The sequence below is a fragment of the Tetranychus urticae genome, chromosome 3, assembly GCF_039701765.1.
Source record: "Tetranychus urticae isolate SD_2017Ah chromosome 3, NJAU_TeUrti_SD_1.0, whole genome shotgun sequence".
NCBI classification, from domain to species: domain Eukaryota; kingdom Metazoa; phylum Arthropoda; class Arachnida; order Trombidiformes; family Tetranychidae; genus Tetranychus; species Tetranychus urticae.
In genome coordinates, this window is record NC_142960.1 from 13,478,335 (window position 1) to 13,498,772 (window position 20,438).

At 31.2% G+C, this 20,438-nt stretch overlaps 4 protein-coding genes and 3 long non-coding RNA genes across 8 annotated transcripts in view; 2 read left to right on the top strand and 5 right to left on the bottom strand.

Annotated features, from left to right (window-relative positions):
- The window catches only part of LOC107364123 (uncharacterized), a 40,025-nt gene extending 36,712 nt beyond the window's left edge, over nucleotides 1–3,313 (bottom strand). The window contains exon 1 of the mRNA XM_015931442.3: nucleotides 1,934–3,313. Within this exon, the coding sequence (XP_015786928.3) occupies nucleotides 1,934–2,807 (874 nt within the window). The 5' untranslated portion in view covers nucleotides 2,808–3,313. The remainder of the gene's footprint in view (nucleotides 1–1,933) is intronic.
- A 176-nt stretch (nucleotides 3,314–3,489) lies between these two features.
- LOC107364124 (recombining binding protein suppressor of hairless) lies at nucleotides 3,490–6,888 on the top strand. Its single transcript, XM_015931443.3, has 7 exons — nucleotides 3,490–3,808; nucleotides 4,097–4,363; nucleotides 4,450–4,624; nucleotides 4,718–4,855; nucleotides 5,261–5,373; nucleotides 5,455–5,855; nucleotides 6,040–6,888. The coding sequence occupies exons 1-7, from the start codon at nucleotides 3,707–3,709 to the stop codon at nucleotides 6,461–6,463; spliced, it is 1,620 nt and encodes a 539-aa protein (XP_015786929.1). The 5' UTR covers nucleotides 3,490–3,706; the 3' UTR covers nucleotides 6,464–6,888.
- Nucleotides 6,889–7,297: 409 nt separating this feature from the next.
- LOC107364306 (uncharacterized) lies at nucleotides 7,298–8,866 on the bottom strand. The gene is made up of 2 exons (XM_025161196.2): nucleotides 8,526–8,866; nucleotides 7,298–8,419 (listed from the first exon to the last, which is right to left on the bottom strand). The coding sequence occupies exons 1-2, from the start codon at nucleotides 8,772–8,774 to the stop codon at nucleotides 7,832–7,834; spliced, it is 837 nt and encodes a 278-aa protein (XP_025016964.1). The 5' UTR covers nucleotides 8,775–8,866; the 3' UTR covers nucleotides 7,298–7,831.
- Nucleotides 8,867–9,755: 889 nt separating this feature from the next.
- Nucleotides 9,756–17,300, top strand: LOC107364070 (uncharacterized). 2 transcript variants are annotated; one of them, XR_016199796.1, is made up of 5 exons: nucleotides 9,756–9,955; nucleotides 10,030–14,064; nucleotides 14,207–14,542; nucleotides 16,183–16,314; nucleotides 16,941–17,300. It is a non-coding gene; the product is annotated as an uncharacterized LOC107364070 (long non-coding RNA). The 2 variants fall into 2 exon arrangements; XR_016199795.1 differs by having other exon boundaries at nucleotides 16,183–16,289; nucleotides 16,941–17,076.
- Nucleotides 10,003–10,877, bottom strand: LOC107363955 (uncharacterized). The gene is made up of 3 exons (XR_001569021.3): nucleotides 10,746–10,877; nucleotides 10,575–10,653; nucleotides 10,003–10,484 (listed from the first exon to the last, which is right to left on the bottom strand). It is a non-coding gene; the product is annotated as an uncharacterized LOC107363955 (long non-coding RNA).
- Amnionless (amnion associated transmembrane protein) lies at nucleotides 11,191–13,738 on the bottom strand. Its single transcript, XM_015931369.3, has 4 exons — nucleotides 13,603–13,738; nucleotides 13,261–13,424; nucleotides 13,093–13,183; nucleotides 11,191–12,675 (listed from the first exon to the last, which is right to left on the bottom strand). The coding sequence occupies exons 1-4, from the start codon at nucleotides 13,673–13,675 to the stop codon at nucleotides 11,474–11,476; spliced, it is 1,530 nt and encodes a 509-aa protein (XP_015786855.2). The 5' UTR covers nucleotides 13,676–13,738; the 3' UTR covers nucleotides 11,191–11,473.
- A 2,236-nt stretch (nucleotides 17,301–19,536) lies between the features above and the next one.
- LOC149093408 (uncharacterized) lies at nucleotides 19,537–20,098 on the bottom strand. The gene is made up of 2 exons (XR_016199797.1): nucleotides 19,960–20,098; nucleotides 19,537–19,726 (listed from the first exon to the last, which is right to left on the bottom strand). It is a non-coding gene; the product is annotated as an uncharacterized LOC149093408 (long non-coding RNA).
- Between the last annotated feature and the right edge of the window lie 340 nt (nucleotides 20,099–20,438).

The following is a 20,438-nucleotide window of genomic DNA, read 5'->3' on the forward strand; positions in this document are numbered from 1 at the left end:
ATTTTCAGTGATTCAACTGAACACTTTAAATGCAACTTTATTGATTGGCACTCGTGGTATTTCAATGTAGTTGAATATTAGCTGATTTAATTAACCTTGAATTTATACTATCAAGTGAGTTAATGCATCATTTTACCATGCAACTGCTTTCTTTATAAGTTAGCTGGAAATTGGCAAAAAATATGAACTTTAATACTCAAGCTTAACGATTCAATTGAATATATTGTAAGTTATCAGTTTCATCAGACCGGAAACAAAAAAAAACTAAATTACTAGGATTATTATTGGATGATTAATCTTGTTTGGTAAAAAAAAGTGACATGAAATGTAAACAAAAATCATGTAAACAGTGAGAAACCATTTGAATCTTTGCTCTCAGGTAAGAGTTTATTTCTGAATGTTACACGAGACAGTTTACATCAATATTGATACAGCCGTGAAATAATAACACTTTTCATCAGTTTACATCTTCATGGTGACCATAAAGACGACACTTTATTTCAACTCTTTCAATGATTGAGTCAATTAGCTAGCAAATAATCAAATTACTAAAGCTTATCGAATTGAATTAAATAATCTCTTTTTTCACCAACATTTGAAAGTTTGTAACTGCATGTTAAACATTAATTGCAAGATTTGCTAATGAAAAAATAACTAAAAGTGAGTTCATAAGCAACAGTTGCATTTCAATGGAACTTCATCTTACATGAAAATTTGTCTTTTGAAGTTCTCCACATTCTAGTCTCAACAAATTTGTCAACTGATAAGTTTTGATGAATTTATGATCGGAAATTTTGCAAACTTGAGGTTGTATATTTACGTTTTGGCTTGGAATCATCTAATAATATTTTTAACCCTTCTTGTTGCAGAGCTTTTGTATGGCCAAAACATTATTCATCAGTGATTCTGACAAAAGGAAACATTTCATGCTATCAGTCAAAATGTTTTATTCTAATAGTGATGATATTGGAACCTTCTATTCTCAAAGAATCAAAGTAATTTCCAAGCCATCTAAAAAGAAACAATCCCTCAAAAATACTGACTGTAAGTTATTAATCTGAAATTCATTATTGAAATACTGTGTATGCATCTGGCTGAAACTCACGTCTGCTCTGTTTTTTATTTATTTATTCCAGTATGTATCGGCTCAGGAACCAAAGTTGCACTCTTCAACCGATTGAGATCTCAAACTGTAAGCACAAAGTACTTACATGTGGAAAATAAGCATTTCCAGCTCAACTCAATGGTCAGCGTTAGTTTAAATCTTAACCAACTTTAACAGATTTTCTTGCTATTGCTATGAGTTTATTCATTTTAAACTCACACTAAATTTTTTAGATGATAATTCAGGCAATTTCATTCAGTTGAGAGGCAATGTAATAGATGAATAATCAGCTAGCTTGTTTTAATGTTGGACTAAAAAAGAGTTGAAAAGCGTTTGAATTTTCATGGTTGCCATCTAACGTTAAATGAAATAAGCTCAATAGTGAGATAAAAAGGGTTGCGTCATTTGATTGATTGAAAAGTAACTTTTAGCTTTTACAAACTCATCTCTTTTTTTGAAACAGTTTAAACATATTTAGGTTTTTTTGATTATCAAGGTTGATTAAAATGATGATCAAACATTGAATAATTATAATTACACCAGATTCAGGAGAGGAGGAAGAAAAGGGTAGTTGGTTAAAGACAGCAGGAAGGCAAGAAAGCAGAAAGTAAAACTGTTGAAAGATTCAGCAGGTAAGGTTGATGGAAGAGATAGAGAGTAAAGAGAGACAGAAAGAAGAGAGAGAGAAGCTAACAACAGGTTAATGAATGATAGTTAAGTTTAATTGTTGGTGAGAAGAGAGAGAGAGAGAAAGAAGAGAATAAATAATAACATGAACGCGATGAGAAGAAAAAAAGATACAAATTTGAGAAAAGGTTGTTAACATACCTTCGGAGAGCTGTTGTTGGCTCGATGAATTGGCTTCCGATGGATTTGCTTTCTTCTTTTTTCCTCGTAAATTTTTACCCTTATCGATAAGCTTACAAATACGACATTGACAGTAACGTCTTGCACATTTATCCTTATGGTTTTTCACTTCAAAATATTCAAAATGAACTTTGCACTTGGCGCAGTAAGGTCCTTCCTTTTCCTTCCTCTTTGTCTTTTCTTTTGTTAAGCCTTTACCTCCAATAGGTGAGCCCCTGGAAACACTACTACTGCCAAGACCATCATCACCTCCACCACCACCAAGACCACTACTATTACCACCAATTGCGTTGGACCCAATAACAACAAGAGAATCTGTTGACACTAAGGCAATGGAACTTGATGTGTCACCAGCACTTTGAGATTCATTGGAAACAACGGACATTTGGGATTCCTCTGATTTGACTATTGATGCTGCTGGTGAGGTTAGAGGATGATGGCTCGACATTGGACTCCTGTAAGAGTCAAGGTTTCCAAGTGGAGATGATAAAGGTCTACCAACAATGGAACAACTTTTCAAATCTTCAGATATATGGATAACACTATCGGTAGTGACCATAAAGACACCACCTCCATCTCGACCTTCTTCACTTGTGTTATTGTTGTTGTTGTTGTTGCTAATGTTAACACTTCCTTCTCCATCTTCATAACCACTGCCGTTATTAGCAGAAATGTCGTCACCAGTATCACCAGTAATGTCTGGGCTTCTTCTTCCTTCTCCTGAAGAGAGTCTTTCTCCTCTTTTGTCCTCCAAACGGCAACGGTTTTTTTCATTTTCCTTTGAAACAGCATCAAGTCCCAAAAGAGAATCAATTGAGAAGTTAATTTTATACATCAGACACTCAATGAGATCATATTAGTTGAGATATAGAGAGTGAGAGAGTGTGTTTTTGTGTGTTTGTTTGAATGTATACAATGTTGATAGAGAACGAGAAAAAGGGAGAAAGATAAAGAGAGAGAGAGAGAGAGAGAAGTAACGACAACAATGACAGGATAGGGTTAAAATCAAATAGTAAAACTGTAGCACTAAGAGATTAAAGAGGGGAGAGATGATGATGATGAGAGAACTAGTTAGACTAAACGTCTGGATGGGAGATGATATTGTAAAAAGTTGAGTGAAAGAGTTGAGAATGATTGGAAAAAGAGAAAGTGAAAATGATAGGATAAAAAGAAGGAGAATCAACGATATGAAAAGAACACAGAGAGAACGAGAGTGAGGCGATGATGATGAATGATATCGTTTGGTGAGGGAGAGAGAAAGGAGAGTAAATACGTTGGAGAGATAATCACAGCGAGAAACGAAACGAAAGAAATAAAATTAGTTTCTCTTCAACTTCGGTTGGTAGTAAAATTTCATACTCAACATAAATGAGAAAAGTTGAGAAAAAAGACTTGAACAAAATGAATTGAAACACACTAAAATTTCATCTCTCACTCTCTCAAGAGTAGATAGACAGATAATGCGAAAGATTATACGAAAGACAGGGGAGGAGAGACATGAAGAGAGTAATTCTCACTCGAGAGAGAAGAAGATAAACTTAACTTCAACAAGTTTATTTTATTTAAAAAATTGCTCAACAGATGGAGCTACAAAAGCCACAAGTTTCTGTTTTTTTTTGTTTTTGTTAACATTTTCAAGAAATAACATTTTGTTTGTTTTTATTTCTTCATGAAAAATTTGATTATTGATCTTGACATTCGAGATTTTTATTTAATATCTTGTATTTTTTTGAAATGTACGCGATACCCAATGAGGAAAATAATTCCTTCCAAGCCAGTGGATCGGAGCATGTTTTGACCCGTGAAGCTATGAGAAAATATCTTTTTGAAAAAGCGGTAAGTTGACTGAAAAATTTTGTATTTAAACAATGTCGCTATAGTTTAAATTTTAATTCTAGTTAATTTATCAAAGTAAACTATGAGCTCATGTGAACCATCATTTAAAACCACAAATTGTAGTTGAAAGTGGTAGTCCAAACTTGGAAATTACAAATATGTTATGATTTATCCATTTATTGTTAACTTTTCTCTCAAAACCGTTGTTTAAATGATGTTTCAAATCAAATTTTTTAGTTTTTAAATTTTAATGTCGTTCTTTTAACCATTTTTCTTTTTTTATTTTAGGAACTTGCTGAGCGATCAAAATCAGAAAAGGTAGAAAAGGATATCAAAGTGATCATCTTGCATGCCAAAGTTGCCCAGAAATCATATGGATCAGAAAAGCGTTTCTTTTGTCCGCCACCGTGTATTTATTTGACTGGGGAAGGATGGAAGGAAAGAAAAGAAAGAATGATCAAAGAAGGATGTTCAGAAGAAGGGGCTCAAGTTTGTGCATTTATTGGCATTGGAAGTCCCGAGCAAGAAATGCAACAGTTGCATTTCAATGGAGAGGTAAACTTGACAACAAACTTGTGGTTGTATATATTTGCGTTCTGGCTTGGAATTATCTAATAATATTTTTACCCTTCTTTTCGCAGAACTTTTGTATGGCCAAAACATTATTCATCAGTGATTCTGACAAAAGGAAACATTTCATGCTATCAGTCAAAATGTTTTATTCTAATAGTGATGATATTGGAACCTTCTATTCTCAAAGAATCAAAGTTATTTCCAAGCCATCTAAAAAGAAACAATCCCTCAAAAATACTGACTGTAAGTTATTAATCTGAAATTCATTATTGAAATACTGTGTATGCATCTGGCTGAAACTCACGTCTGCTCTGTTTTTTTATTTATTTATTCTAGTGTGTATCGGCTCAGGAACCAAAGTTGCACTCTTCAACCGATTGAGATCTCAAACTGTAAGCACAAAGTACTTACATGTGGAAAATAAGCATTTCCATGCCAGCTCAACTCAATGGTCAGCGTTTACAATACACTTGCGTAAGTTTAATCCTAACCGACTTTAACAGATTTTCTTGCTATTGCTATGATTTTAAATAATTCATTTTAAACTCACACTCAACTTTTTAGATGTAAATTCAGAAAACTTCATGCATTTTTGCTAGCCGTCAAAATAGATGAATGATCAGCTACCTTTCAAAAGACTATATCACCATTCTTACAAAAATTAACAAAAGTTTAATCTCATGTTTAAATTTCCATATTGTGATTTACTGTAGCTCACATTAACGTTCAAAGCGATTGACTTCACATTATAATGCATATACATCATGTATTTAAATTAATCTCAGTGCAAAACTTGTTTGTGAATAATTTTGTTTTTTTTCCGTTGAGTAATATTTTAATGAATATTATATTGTATTAATTAACATTTCCTCAATTTAGTTGATGATAACGAAGCTGAGTCAGAGGAATTCACCGTCCAAGACGGTTTCATTCATTATGGTTCAACTGTTAAACTTGTTGACGCTATTACTGGTGTAGCTCTTCCAAGATTGGTAAGTAATTGTGTATTTTAGAGTAAAAAAATTTTGGGAAAATGATTTCACAATTTTCGTTTCTTAATTTTATTCCAACAGATCATACGAAAAGTTGATAAACAAGAAGCCTTATTGGACGCTGATGATCCAGTATCTCAATTGCACAAATGCGCTTTCTACTTGAAAGATACCGAAAGGATGTATTTATGCCTTAATCAAGATAAAATCATCCAATTCCAAGCAACAGCATGTAATAATGGTCAAAATAAGGAAGTTTTAACGGATGGAGCCTCATGGACAATCATAAGTACAGATAAAGCAGAATATACATTCTATGAAGGAATGAATCTCATAAAGGACGCAGTTACTCCGGTCCCTATCGTTCATAGTTTAAATATGAATGGTGGAGGTGATGTTGCCATGCTAGAATTGAATGGTGAAAATTTCAATGAATCACTAAAAGTCTGGTTTGGTGAAGTCGAGGCAGAAACTTTCTACAGGTATTTTCTCTTACATTGTATTTCTTTACTGCTTGAATATTTGATTATTCAGATGGATGTGTTACATTTATTTCTCATCTCTCTTCAACCAACAAATTTATCAACTAAAAGGAAACATGAAAATTAAAAATGTTTCATCCAATTTTACAATATATTAAAGCTTTTCTATTCATACGTTTTTCAGATGCCAGGAAAGTTTGCTCTGTGTTATACCTCAAATCTCTGAAATAAGAGAAGGCTGGGAATGGGTCCGACAACCAACACAAGTACCTATTTCTTTGGTCCGTAATGATGGTGTCATTTATTCAACTAGTCTTACATTTACATATACTCCTGAACCTGGTCCTCGGCCTCACTGTCCTGATGTTGATAGGATTATCCGACCAGGTCGTACCAATCCAGACAGCCCAAAATACCAGCATCGTCATAACTTTTTCAATTCTACACCCATATCATCACCACTTGAACAAAGAACCAGTGACAATAACGATTCTCTTCAAATGAACAACAGTGATGCATACATGGTACCTGTTGAATATTATGGAACTTGGACAGATTGTGGGGAAAATAGGATTAGACTTCGTCACCCAAACGATCCACCACTTTGACAGCACGCCAATATTTTACAAAATTGATCTTATTGCTCATCAAATTGATTTTTCTCATCTATAGTCCAGCGCACAAATTTCATTATACAAGTCAATTTCACTACTTAGTGCTAACTAAACTTACCTCAAATCTCGCAAGCGAAAAGCGCACAAACAAATCACGAAAGAAAAATATTTAGTCACTCACATATCATCACATACCATCACATAATTGTAAATAACAATTTTGTAAATACCATTAATTCATATAAATATGTATTTATAGATATCTTATGTTTTTAATGGAACTCACCAAACTCAAAGCTATCATGAAATCCCTCCATAATTCACCACGCATCAATTTAATGTATTTAAATCTAATTTTCTATTCTATTCGTAAAAAAGTATCGAATATATTCAATTTAATAAATATTTTGTTAAATTTATCTGTTTCAGTCCTGTTGTCTAGGCTTGAACAAATTATCTGCGTTAGTGAGTCAATGTTTAATTAAATGCAAGTTTCACTAGAATTTAGGGAAAGTATCAAAGTCAATTCAATCGAAAGAGTTAGCAACCTTTTATTTGAGACTTCGTCTCGTGGAATAATTAATTCGGTCGCTGATAAAACAGCAAACATAAGCTGTTGGTTAAAGTTCTATACGGCTAATGAAACAATTTCATGTCTGATAAAGTGATTAAGTGTCTCTAATATAAACTGTTTGTTTTAACTGTTGGTTTAAGCTTGGAATATGTAGGATCACCTAGTTAATTTGAATTTTTCTCAGCAGAATAGAGTAATTATTCAATTTTAAATGCGCGTGCATGAGATGGGAATTAGATACAGATAAACTGTGATTCGAACAAAAGTAGATATTTTATTTCATTATCCTTCTATTATCATTCATGACATCTTAATAAGCATCTAATGGCATTTTTGATTCCTCCATCTTCATCTTCCATAATTTGTTGACAATAAAAGAAATATAAAATTAAAAAAAAACAAGTCAAGCATTTGTGTTCTATTAATTACACCAAGTTGTTCCTATTTGATTCAGTCAATATAATACTATCAATTTGATTATAATTCGAATTGCACTATCACTGAGTAGAAAAAAAGTGTGGTTGTTTCCATGGAATAATTCAACGACAAAAAATCGTAAGTCTGAAGAGCAAGAACAGAAAGTATAACAAGGTGATGGTCATGAGATTCTTGAAATGATGAGTATATGTAAATTGTCTTTGGTTTCCGCTGAGAATACAGAATTGTATTTGTTCTGGAGATGAGATAAAGAAAAAGACTATTTAAGATGGTTGAATGGTTGAATTCAAGAATTGTTGATACATCTTGGTATAAAAAAACCGGGACAGATTCAGATAAATATTGTTTAACTAAACATCATCGGAGTGACATAGTTGATCAGTTACTTCTTCTAAAGTGTAAGTTTGTTCCTCATCTTCTTTATTTTGAATCTCGTACTGTTGAATTAATTGTTTCAATTGTTCGTTCTCAAGCTCCAATTTTTGCTTTTCCTCTCTTTCAGCGTTTAATTGCATTTCTAAAAATTTTTGAACTTGCTCAGCTTTCCTTGTTTCTTCTTGTAACCGTAACTCCTTTGCCTCCATCTCGGTAGACCAATCTCGAACAACTTGTTCCAATTCAACTTTTAATCTCAAATTTTCCGTCTGAAGAGAATCACTTTCGGTCGAGCTTATAAGATTGTTTACTAATTCTTCAATTTTTTTCTGTGATTCACTGATTTCCTTAACCGCTGATTGGAGAGACGATGAGGTAGATGGTGAATTCGTTTGGATTTTACTCGTACTTGGTTCTAGTTGATTATGATCACATTGTAACGTGGGTTCTTCAGCTGATGTTTCCATGTAACTACTTCCAGAGCTATTAAAAGAATACTCGGCGAAAGGTTCTGCAGGATTGACTAACACTTGTTGACTAACTTCATCATCTTGGGCTATTTGCTGCATTGATAGGTTAATATGAAAACAAGAGCAAAAAAAGAATGAACAAGAAAAGTGAATTAGTATCATATATAGATTTCATTTTAGATCTAAAAATCATTCTTACTTGATAATTTGTTGGTGGTGACAGCCCTTCTAAACGAGTAATCTCCTCTTGATTAGTGTCATCATGATTATGTCTCAAGAAATGGCCCATCACTTTACCATTGTGGGTAGTTATTTTTGCAGGACAGTTGGCTTTCCTACATTTCCAGTAAACCTTTTCATCTCTGCATTTGTTGCGTCGAAAAATAAAATCACCAGCTATTAAGGTGTCATTATTACGAGAATTTTTAATAAAACGAACTAAAGTCATCTCTGTTACAACGAGACAAATAAATTTGACTAACAATGGTTAATTAAAAGACAGATAAACAAGAGAAACAGTTAACTTTAGAATCAGCTGAAGATGATTGAATAGGTCAAGTTGGAAAGCGATAATCTTTATTTGAAGAGAGAGGATCAATGGCAATTGATTACCTGAATCGATATCATATCTTTTTTATACTTTCAATAGTATGTCTTTCCACCTATCAGTTGATTGCTCAAACCTTTGATTTAAAGTGTCTCACTCTTCAAATTAATTAAATCACATATAAAACCTGATTCTGAGTGATTGTGAGCATTTTTGATTTACAAGGAAACATTGCTTGATAATGGGCCAGATATCCGATTTTCAGCTCTAAATATCTATCATTATAAATGACAAATCCAAACCATAATTGACACGTCCAGATCTGATTTCAACAAATTGTTAACACAGTCATGAATTAAATTAACGGGTTAAATAGTATTTTGAACAAAAATAAATTTGAAAAAGATACTGAGAGCCAATCCTGTAGCTGAAGAAAACTGATACCCGCAATTAAATAGGATCAAAGCAAATGTTTTTTAATTTCACCTTTATTAATTGATACTAATCTGATAGACTGAAGGCTATTAAGAGCCAAGCAATTATCAGATTGTAAATGCAATAAACAGAGCCCTAATTTACAATAAAAGCTTATTAATTATTAGATATTTGATTCGCAATTCAAGACCGGCAACTAATCAAAATGGGTATGATTTTTTAATATCCTTCTATTATTTGGATTTAGTGAGTTCACTAACTATGAGTAAATAATTGTAAATAATTTTACGATTTAGTTTTGCATATTAATTGAAGATTTAGTAATTTTTTTCATCAATCAATAATTATGATAAAAAAATGATAATCAAAGTAACCAGTGACTTACCGAATTTATCGACTTTCCGCTAGTTTTTCGATAGATTGGAAAAAAACGATTAATCGAAAAATTTAAATCATTTTTTGTTGATAATTTTAATGATTAATGATTTCGAATCATTGATTTTGAATTTATTATCGATTTCAATAATTAGTGTGTTTCCGACGAGCTAAAATTAAGAATTTTCTATTCAATTTAATACAAGCTGAATTGCAGATGTTATTTGATATCTTGGCATTACAGTCGAAAGTTGGTGATTGGTGAGAATCTTGTAAGTTAATCAAAAAATTTACAAAATATTTCAGTTATGAGTCAAAATTTTGTTTAAATAGTTTTTTATTTCAGATTTAACGAATTAGATTTACAATTATAATGGTGGAATGCTTACAGTAACATTAATAAGATGGAAACTAAAATTGCTTCTGATGGATGACCAACCTGGGTAAAATTAATTTATTGTTAGACTGCCTTTTTGAAAATCAACTTCAAAATAAGTCCTGTTTTGATTCATGTTTTCACGGAAACCATCATCAATCCAATCAACATTTAATTTGAACCAAGTCCAGTTACAACACAAGATTTTGCCATTTTAATTCCATTGATAAATTATCGCTTACCAAGACGGATCACAATACAAGTCACATAAATCCAAAGGAATCATGTTAATGATGTTTATCCCACCACCAATCCATTCAATGGATCAATTTTATTTTTCTTGGATTTCTCTTTAATCACCGGAAACTCATCATAACTATAAATTGTTGTTTGCTTTGATGGATAAAATTGCCAAATTGGATCGCCTGTCGGTTATTTCAACATAAAAAAACAACAGAAATGAAAAGATTGTCACAAGTCACCAAATAAATTTCAGTATAAACTCACGAGCTTACCTTTATCTTGAATCTGATTATCCCAGTTGAATGGTAAGCGTATTATCCTTGCATCATTATCAAATGGTCTTGTGTTAACCTGGACAATAATATAAGAATGACAAGTTGATAACACATCCAATGATTGTATCATGTAACTCAATTTTCACCTAGAATTAACAGTGTACTTACCATTGTTATTCCAATCAAAAAGAGTGTAAATACTTTTAGTATAATTGTTTGCATACTGAATTGAATTTACTGTTGGGCACTGAATCTAATTAGTTATTTACTGGAACAAAAGTGTATCCAATGAACGCTCAAGATTAACTGACTCTCAATTACACTAATTAGACTACTTTTATACTTGAGATGTAACAAAATCTTTTCAATTGGGAAGACTTGTAAATGAATATGATGCATTTGAATATGACTGTGTCACAATTCATGGAATCTATCTGAATGATGGAAACAGAATAGATAAATCTGGATTATTCACTATTCATCCAAAATTGACAATTTGAATATTCCCAGTAAGGTTTCATTTGATAAAAAAAAGGTTAGCAACTAATATGTCATCTCTCATTCATCCAATCTATTAAATTTAATTTGACCACACGAATTGTAAACTAATAACTCGAAACAACATTTAATTAGTTTATTATTCAAATTCAATTAAAAAATGAACTAATTTTTCAGTTGATTCTGTCTTTTACGCCAAAAGGGGTTAAACGAGGTTACAACAAAATAAACTTCGTCCATTTAGTCAATCTAAATCACTTTTTACAACATTTATAGGTTAATTAGGTAACTATTAAATTTGTAGGAGGAAGACTTTAGAAAGTCCTTTTATTAGTTTCAATAAATTTACAATTTGTTATTAATTTTGAAAATAATGATGAGTTTGCATCCAATTTAAATTAATCTTGCTCTAGAGAGACAACATCGAGAAGAAGAGCTTTGTCATGTGTTAATCTTGGTTCAAGATCAGTTTCTAGTTCAACTTGATTGTCTTGAGATTCGTCTGTTGATACATTTTCAGAGATTTCACCACCAATGGAAACTTTTTCCTCAGAAATTGAAAACAATGCTGATGTTGACTTGAGAATAGGTTTTGAAGAGGATGAACTAATAGTTACTTCATCTGAGTGAGGCTGGTTAGATAATCCAAGTTCCAATCCAAGTCTTTCAGATTCGTCCAATCCTTGGAATCTTATAAACGTAAATTGAGAATTTGAAAAGGCTGATCTATTCCAGATTGAAGTGAGAGTTATACCAAATCGACGTCGATACATTATGAAACCAAAAATTATCAGAATGATTAGTACAGTAATAAGAAAGACAGCAAAAAAAGATAATGATTCATTAGCCGATGAATTTGAAATTTTGATTTCTATAGATTTATAATGTAATCCTAGTTTGTTATCATCGTTTGACAAGTCTTCATACAAATGCTGCACGCAACGACTTGCTAATCCTGACTGTTCCAATTCAGTTATTATGATTTCAAGGGTATATGTCTGTGGACTGATTGAAGCATAACCAACTGTCCCTGGATATCGAGTTGACCAAAAGTTGTCAAAATAACTTTTGAAGTCAGATAGATCAGAAACCTTTGAAATTCCGGTTAATTTGATCAAACCACCACATAGTGGGCAACAATGTCCTTCTGGTTTTATCGGATTTACACAATTTACTGGAGAACATTTGACACCTTTACATATTCGATTGACAAACTTCGTTGCTCTATTATCACAAGAACAGCCGTTCCCAGTGTCACAATCGTTACCAATATCAGGATCAATTGTAAGAGTTTTAGAAGTGGGAATCGCAAAGACATAACGACCTGAATTTGATCTAATGAATGATTGGAATTCTTGATCATTTAATGTTACCCCATTTATCTGGATAGATTTAACTTTCAGATTATTCTCACTAAAATCAACAAAAGTTTGAAACGTGAATCCTTTAGGAAATACGATTCGATCTTTAGTACACGGAATACGGTCAACATGAGGAATTGGATTATTTGCCCAACTTCCACTGACAACAATGCCAGCCAATGTCTGGTTCCAGACCATGGGATCCATCCATTCACCGGAAATCAACTTGAATCTGCGATCTATAATAAACAAAGATATTTAATTAAAAAACAAAATAAGAAATTTAAATTACATTAAAATCAATGATAAATACAAAACATGCTTAAAAAATAATTGAAACCGGAAAGAAATTTAGTCAGCTACCTAATTCTCACGACATCTCAATCGATAATCGGAAATTGCTAATTATGGAACTAAGAAATTACTCTTCAATTGTAATGTCATATTGCAATGATTCTTCAATCATCATTCAGTCGTATCTGATTTTCTGTCATCACTTCAACCAATAAATCATTATGCTAGTTATTCATTTATTTCACCTTCAACGGTAGCAAGTAATTCAAATCTTGCAAAATTCACCATCTAATTAGTTATCAATTCAATGATTATGGATGCTACCAACAAGAGAAATGTTTTAAATTTTTAAAGATACTCACCGAGAGGCTCACAATCAGAAACAGCAGCATCATTTGCTTGAATAAAATCAAGATTGTCATCCAACACTATTTCTCCATTGTTGGGCAAGACCTTAATTTCAGAGTTGAGAGTTTCACATTATTGTTTACACAAACATTGAAAATGAACACAAGTTTTGTAAAACTCACTATTTGTTGATTGCGAACCAGTTTATCGATATAAATAACGGTTTCATCTGGATAAATAATCCGATCTTGTGGACATAAACTGCCATCCCAGAGCCATTTGTTAGCCTCATGTCGATTGGAGTCAAGGTTCCAAATTTTAACGGAATCACATCGAACCAAACAGCCTGTTGTAAAGGCAGACACAATTGTTAAAAAAAGCAAATGTTTAGTAAAATCACAATTAATGGATTAATGATGTTTTAACAGAAGGGAAGAAGAAAAATAAAGACAATGACGAGTTATCTGAAAGAAGACAAAAGAAAAGACAACATTGATGCTGCCATCTTGATTGAATCATCTTACATGAGAACAAGAAGCTGATAACCAAGAAAACAATTAAAGTAGCGCTAATTGTTAATCGAGAAATCATTGTCATTGTGATTATTAGATAATGTCGAAAGAAAGGCCAATTACTACAAGAAATGTAACATTGATTAACTTATTCTTCAGACTTTAACGTGTTAATTTGTTAATTGTTAATCTTATGCTTCCACTTGACAAAAGTATCTCCATTACAAAAGCTGTTACTTCTCAATTGGTTATCGAGGGAAACAAAAAAAGCTGACAACCAACAACTACAAAAAAATAACAACACTACTTGATTGTTACACCGTTAATCGCCATTCCCTTAATACATTATTATTGATCTTATGGTTGTCAAATTAATGGCCTTTACCCAGCTTTAATTGATTACAATAACCACGTTCCCATCGTCGATCGGATTACCAAGGGCTAATCACAGGAAAACACAGCCAAATGAAAATGGTAAATATCTTATCAAATTACTTTTTGTACATTGTTACTATCAACCAACTGGTTTAATAGTTTATAATTATTTGTCAAGTGACACTCAGTCACCCATTGTCTTGCAAATGATCTTTAATTAAAACAAATAATTTCATTACAGACTTACAACGCAATAAATCAATTCCCGCGTTTACCCAGCCATTTTGTTTTACATTTGAACCTCTTAGTAAGCTTGTCCTTACCAACTTCAAATCAACCACGTTGATTCTTGCTTTTGCAGTAAGCAAATTTTGGAGGGATGATGTAAAACTTCTGGCATTGTTAATTGTACCGAAATATGATCACAATTCCAGTGAATCAAATATCAGCGTAAATATCAATTTTAATCAACTCACCTAAGGTTTGTATGGCAATAGAATTTCTCCAAATGCTTTATGTCACAAGTGGAGTAAGATAAAGCTATTCAACAACAATAACCACAACAACATAGAAAAGGGTAATTATTTGTTATTCTTCTTTCATCTATCAATGTCAATGTAATTTTTTTAACATTTTCAGGCTAATTATAAATTAATTTCATCTTGATTGATTTATTTCCCCTTCTTTTGTCCGATCAAACATTGATTTTTTACGAGTATAATCAAATGTTACCTCCAACAGTGATTTGCAGTAAACCATGCAAAAATTATTAATATTTCGATTATCTGATCTTTACTTTTTTTTATTTTCTCAGGTTAATTCCCTTCACCCGTTAGGAACGGTAACCTTTACATGAACCGTATTTCAGCTTATGGGTAGGAATTTCTCGCAATTTCACAATTTCTCGATCAATTTTATAAAGAAAACAAGATCAAAATCTACCTCAGTGGCCTGGCAGATTAATCCGGGAATTTACCTTGATCTTGACCCATTTTCATATTTTTGCTCTGACAATTAGTATATCTTTGTTTCAATCATTGGAATGAATTTTCGCAATGAAAAAATTATTCAGGATGAGAATTCATTAACATAAACTTCGTTTTATTTTCCTGCAATCATCAGATGATGGATTATTCATCCACTCCTAACCCAATGTTTAAACTTGAACTCACATCAGTTACGGGTAGCCACAAAGACGGTATCGACGGTATGGCCAATGGCTATTGACGAAATATTACTGCTTAATGTGAGGGTTAAACTGAAAGGTTAAAACAGTTAAAGATGATTCAGAAAATTTTACCTTGATTCAACCATCTTATCTGAGATTTGTGTTATTGGACTGATAAATCTCATTGTCTAACTAGATTAGTTAACTAAAAGCTTTGTTAGCCAAAAACTACATCAAATATAATCAACTTTTTAGTCCAACAACTCTATAATCTTTATATTAAATCATAAAACTCATTCCATATTATTTGAAGGAACAAATCGTACGAAATCAGACAAACAGAACAAAATATAAATCAAATAATTCGACTTTGCCCAGTTAAATTGTGAGTTTAGAAACAATGAAAGTATTGTTAACAACCATAATTCACATGAAAGGAGAAAGTTCATAATTTTCAACTCATTTACCTTATTAATGTATCTTTCCCAGAATCATTGATTGCGCCATTAAGACAAATCTAAATTGTATTGCATTTACAATTTTCATAATTTTAATACAACAAATAATTAATCGATTCAGTTTTTAAATTTTGATGAAAGTTACGCTTTAAATTCAATTGATAAATGCATGATAGATTCAACGATAGTAAAAGTTTCCCCAAATTATTAGCTAGTGCTTAACTCTTTAACTACTGCGAAAATTTCCATTTTTTCAAAATAATTCATGAATTGTGAACTAATTGTTACTGAGTAGAATGCAATTAACCAGTTACAGAGAAAAAAATGAAATATCAAAATGATCAGTTTGATTAATGTTTAATTATCAAATTATCATGAGAATAGAAAGCGAAAGATTAAAAGAGGGAAATATTATTAAAAGAATCAAGGATTCTATTTTGATGATTCCAGTAAATTGGATCAACTTTAGCCGTAAATTGTTGAATTTCACAATCCAATGAAAATAACAAATTCCATATGATTAAGTCTGATTATGATTTTGAATAAATGAAAGGAATTGATTCTAATGCATATTTTTTCATTTAATTTCAGGGCAACTTGGATGGACACAAGAAGCAGTGAAAGCTAATGGAAATGAAGTAAACCAAATAATACAAGAAATGGATACGATGAAGAACAATTAAGCTAATTGGATTGAGGTACAGCAAAATTGTGGAATCAAAAGTGATTATGGATTACAATTACAATCAACTTTAGGATAGTTAAAAGTAGATTATGTAAACAAATTGAGTTTTACACGAAACCTCAATCGTATTGAAGCATCAATTTTGTTGAATTTTTAAATTGTTAAACTTGCTATTTACCTGTTTCAATGTTAAATGGTTCAAGACTTAACAATTTAACAAGTTGATTCAACAATTTGAATAGTTAATGTTTCAATATACAGTTGAGTTTCAGTTGAATTTTATTTTTGCCAGGCAAATTAACCAATTTGTTAGACAGAGATAAATTGTTATTTTGTAGATTAGGATGTCAGTTTGAGTAAACTGATTTTAACTCTCAGTTATCAATCAAGTGACACAACAAAAGGGACCTCAGAGAGAGATATATCGATTAATCACTTGTTAATAGAAACAATTTAGAGACAATATTGATTTAGAAAATATAAATACAAATACAAGCCGATAATCAAGCGTTATTGTTATTATTTTTGTCAATATCAAAATCAGCTACAAGATCAATTTGATTACTAAATTGGTGCATAACATTGATCTTCTGCACCGAACCTGTTGATTATTATGAATGCAATCAGTCCAATTTTTAATTTAAATCTTATTTCTTTTTTTCAGGTTTCATTGAATCTTGGTGATTTGTCGATTCTTAATCATTTTGGAAGCTGGGATTTTCCAATGAATCTGTTTGTTTCAATACTATCAGATGAAGTGATTGAACCTGATTGATAATAATGTAAAAAATTGAGCAATTTTACAAAAGTAAGACAATCGGATAAAATGTTGAACAGGTTAAAGGTAAACCTTTTACTGATTTGTATTGTTAACATTGCCTTTTAAATGCTTTGTTTAATGATGTAATGGTAACAAATTGTGATAAGATTTGGAATGGAAAATGAAATTATAACTTTGACTGAATTCAAAGTAGACTGATAATTGTTCAATGATTGTTAGAAATTATTTTAAAACAAAAGCAAACTGATTGTGACTTTCATTGAGAAAAGGTTGGAATACATTTTGACCAAAGATAAAGAAGCTTACATTACTATTTATGGTAAATTGGATTTCAATTTTGCTAAAATGAATCAGAGGGAAAAAATTTCCATTATCATAATCATGATTATGGTTTATCACCATAAGAAATAATATAACTTTTAAATGTTAAATACGCAATTCACTTTTGACTGGAACAGGGAAAAAATAATCAACTGATCAAGATGAAAATTTATCTGGTTAACTTACAATTTTAATAAGCCTCGATAAATAATGATCAAGGCTGCTTGTTGAATCAAGCAACAGTTTACCAGAAAAACCTAGCATTTCCATTGAACCCAATTCTAGTTTTACCTTTTGTTACCTTAAATCACCGTTAATTTGATTAATAATGGTTACCCAACGGTGAGAACAAAAAGATTGACAAAAAGATATGTTTAATAAACAATTAGTTGATTGTTGGTAAAGAAGTCTGACTTATCAATATTTTCAATTCTCTTAGACAAATGTATGACAATCGACTAATTATTTTAGTTGATTCGGACAATTTGTTTCATATTAATCTACTAATTGTTAATCATAATCAATTTACAAGGTGAATTGATTGTAAACTAGATTGAAATTGAAGAAGCCATTTGTTTTTCAAACCAATTTTAATCATATGGTTTTCACTCTCTCTATATATTTGTGTTTCTGCTCACAACATTTATAGTTATTATCACGTTAATAATCAAATTAGTAATCTATTTTTAGACGATCATCAATGCAACAATCAAAGGAGAGCCTAATTTAGTTGCAATTTAATTAAATCCTCAATTAATTCAGATAATTGTCTTTTCCTGTCAATACAATGTTCAAGTTACCATAGACTTGGTTATAAGGTTTTTGATTATTTGTTTGCCCTCTCAACTGAACATTATTTCATTCTTTCTCAGTTTTTTCACAATTATTGTTGCAGTTAATTATAATTTAGACATTCATGTATCTTGATTAATCAATCATTAAGATGTTAATATTTGACCTTTAGGTTTACTTTCATCATTAATTGTCAAGTGTTTTTTGTCACAATAATTGAATTATTTTGTTCATTTACTGTGTAACAATCAAAACTGCCTTTGAGTGTTAACTCTAAATATAATCAGTCAAATAATCTGTAGACATTGAAATCGATTTAAATAATTAGTCTGTTCGATTGTACAAAACAAAATGAGTCTTTACTTTGATTGCACGTTAAAATCCATGATTACACTTTTAATTATCAATCATTAATGAACTGATATAATCACACATTTAATTAGTTAAATAACCAATTAGTCTCTAATTATTTTAATATAAGCAACTCAGAGCATGATAAACACTAGGTTATTGGAACTGGTATATCAGAATGATTGTTACTCATAGATTCATCAGCTACCGGCGAGATAATTGAAACAGCAAAAGTGAAAAAATAGACTAACACTGACCATAAACAATCAAGTAAAGCTTCAATCTTCTTGATCAAATTGTCTTTAACACTAATGGTCAGTCCAATTAGTCTTGATTTTTTCACTTTTGTCGTTTCAATGAGTTGAGCTCTCAAGCTTCGCCTTTGTACATTAGATCTGAAATCAATGTAGTTCTTGTATCTTCTGTATCAATGTTCACATCTTTTAATCGTCCTTTCTTTACATGGTAAATGTAGATAAAGTGTTTGTGAAACGTCGATAGATTGATAGTGTAAGCACTGAAGTACCGGTAAAAGTACCAATTGTTATAGTAATTTGTGGATGCTGCTTTGATTTAATTTTATAACAATTGATTTATTGAACGTTAAATTGTCAGTTGGATAATAAAATTCACTTACGAGTGAAATAATAAGCTTAGATAAGTTTAAATCAATGTAACCCAATGTAAATCAGGATAAGTCAACTGTTACAGTTACATTTAATTTTCTGCTTCTAACCATTAGTTTTGAATTGCTTGGGAATCAAGTTTTTTGCTTTAAATTTAACTAAATTAAAGTTGATTTATGATTGTTACATAGTAAATTGTCTTCTTTTTTAACTATTAGCTTATTAATATGTATATCTGTGTGAATAGGCCAAGTAAGAGGTAAATTGAAGATGAAATTTGAGTAACCATTGAAGGTTAGGGTCATTTGGTTAATCATAATGATTATCATCCGGTTAAAAGTGAATCAGGAAATCGCTAATTGAGTGATATTCATACAAAATTAGGCAAGTTAATTAGATTATTAATATATTTTATACGAAGCTCGATAGTAATAATAATATCAAGGGAATTCACATCTGATTATTGTTATTATTTGTCAACCTTACAATGGAGTGAAAATTCAGTTGAAGGGAAATTGAATGAATTGTTCAATAATTGAGGCCTTTTTTGAACCAATTTTTTTCTCTCTTTATTACCATCTAGATTGGTATTACGATTATTATTTAGATTGTTATTTAGATTTATGTTAAGATTGGTATAAATTTTATATTAACCGGTAATCATAATCATCGGACAATTGAATGTTATTTGGTATAAATATTTACAGCGAAACAGTGCAATGCAGTGTAATAAAAAAAAGAAGAGTTAATCAAAGATTAAGATAAAGAATGAACAGTTTGATTAAAAAATGATTAAAAACGTTTACATTTACCTTTGTTCAATCAGTTGAAAGGTTAAACCCAAAAGGTTGGAGATTACGGTTAACCCAAAACCAAATGTCCCAATCAGCATAAAACCCAAACAAACACACAGCATAAAAAAGGGGATAAAAAGATGAGTGATGATAACTGTTTCATCATTGTTTTTAAATTGATTCATCTCAATTTGGATGTAGACAGAGTGAGAGAAGAGAGATAGAGAGAGAGGAAAGAGAGGTTTGACTAAGCAAACTACAAAGACAGAGGAAGATAGAAGTTAAAAAAAGAAAGAGAAGACAAGAAAATAGACAGACGATAATGAAAGTGATATTTCCAGTGAAATGTACAACTGAACACGTACCACGTGATATTGTCAACAAGCCAATACAATTGATTAAGGGAAGAGAGAGAGAGAGACAGAGAGACAGAGAGATGAAGATGTGAAGATGAAAGGGAGAGTGTGATGAGAAACGAGAGAGGGAATCAAGTTAAT

Bases quoted from the DNA above. Each gene is read 5' to 3' on its own strand.
- LOC107364306 (XM_025161196.2), bottom strand. From the start codon at position 8,774: ATGACTTTAGTTCGTTTTATTAAAAATTCTCGTAATAATGACACCTTA. The intron at 8,420-8,525 runs GTAAGAATGATT...CTATCAATGCAG, and splicing joins CACCACCAACAAATTATCAA to CAAATAGCCCAAGATGATGA.
- Amnionless (XM_015931369.3), bottom strand. From the start codon at position 13,675: ATGACAATGATTTCTCGATTAACAATTAGCGCTACTTTAATTGTTTTC. The intron at 13,184-13,260 runs GTGAGTTTTACA...TCTGAAATTAAG, and splicing joins TGGTTCGCAATCAACAAATA to GTCTTGCCCAACAATGGAGA. The intron at 12,676-13,092 runs GTGAGTATCTTT...TGTTTATTATAG, and splicing joins TTCTGATTGTGAGCCTCTCG to ATCGCAGATTCAAGTTGATT.
- LOC107364124 (XM_015931443.3), top strand. From the start codon at position 3,707: ATGTACGCGATACCCAATGAGGAAAATAATTCCTTCCAAGCCAGTGGA. The intron at 4,625-4,717 runs GTAAGTTATTAA...TATTTATTCTAG, and splicing joins ATCCCTCAAAAATACTGACT to TGTGTATCGGCTCAGGAACC. The intron at 5,856-6,039 runs GTATTTTCTCTT...TACGTTTTTCAG, and splicing joins GAGGCAGAAACTTTCTACAG to ATGCCAGGAAAGTTTGCTCT.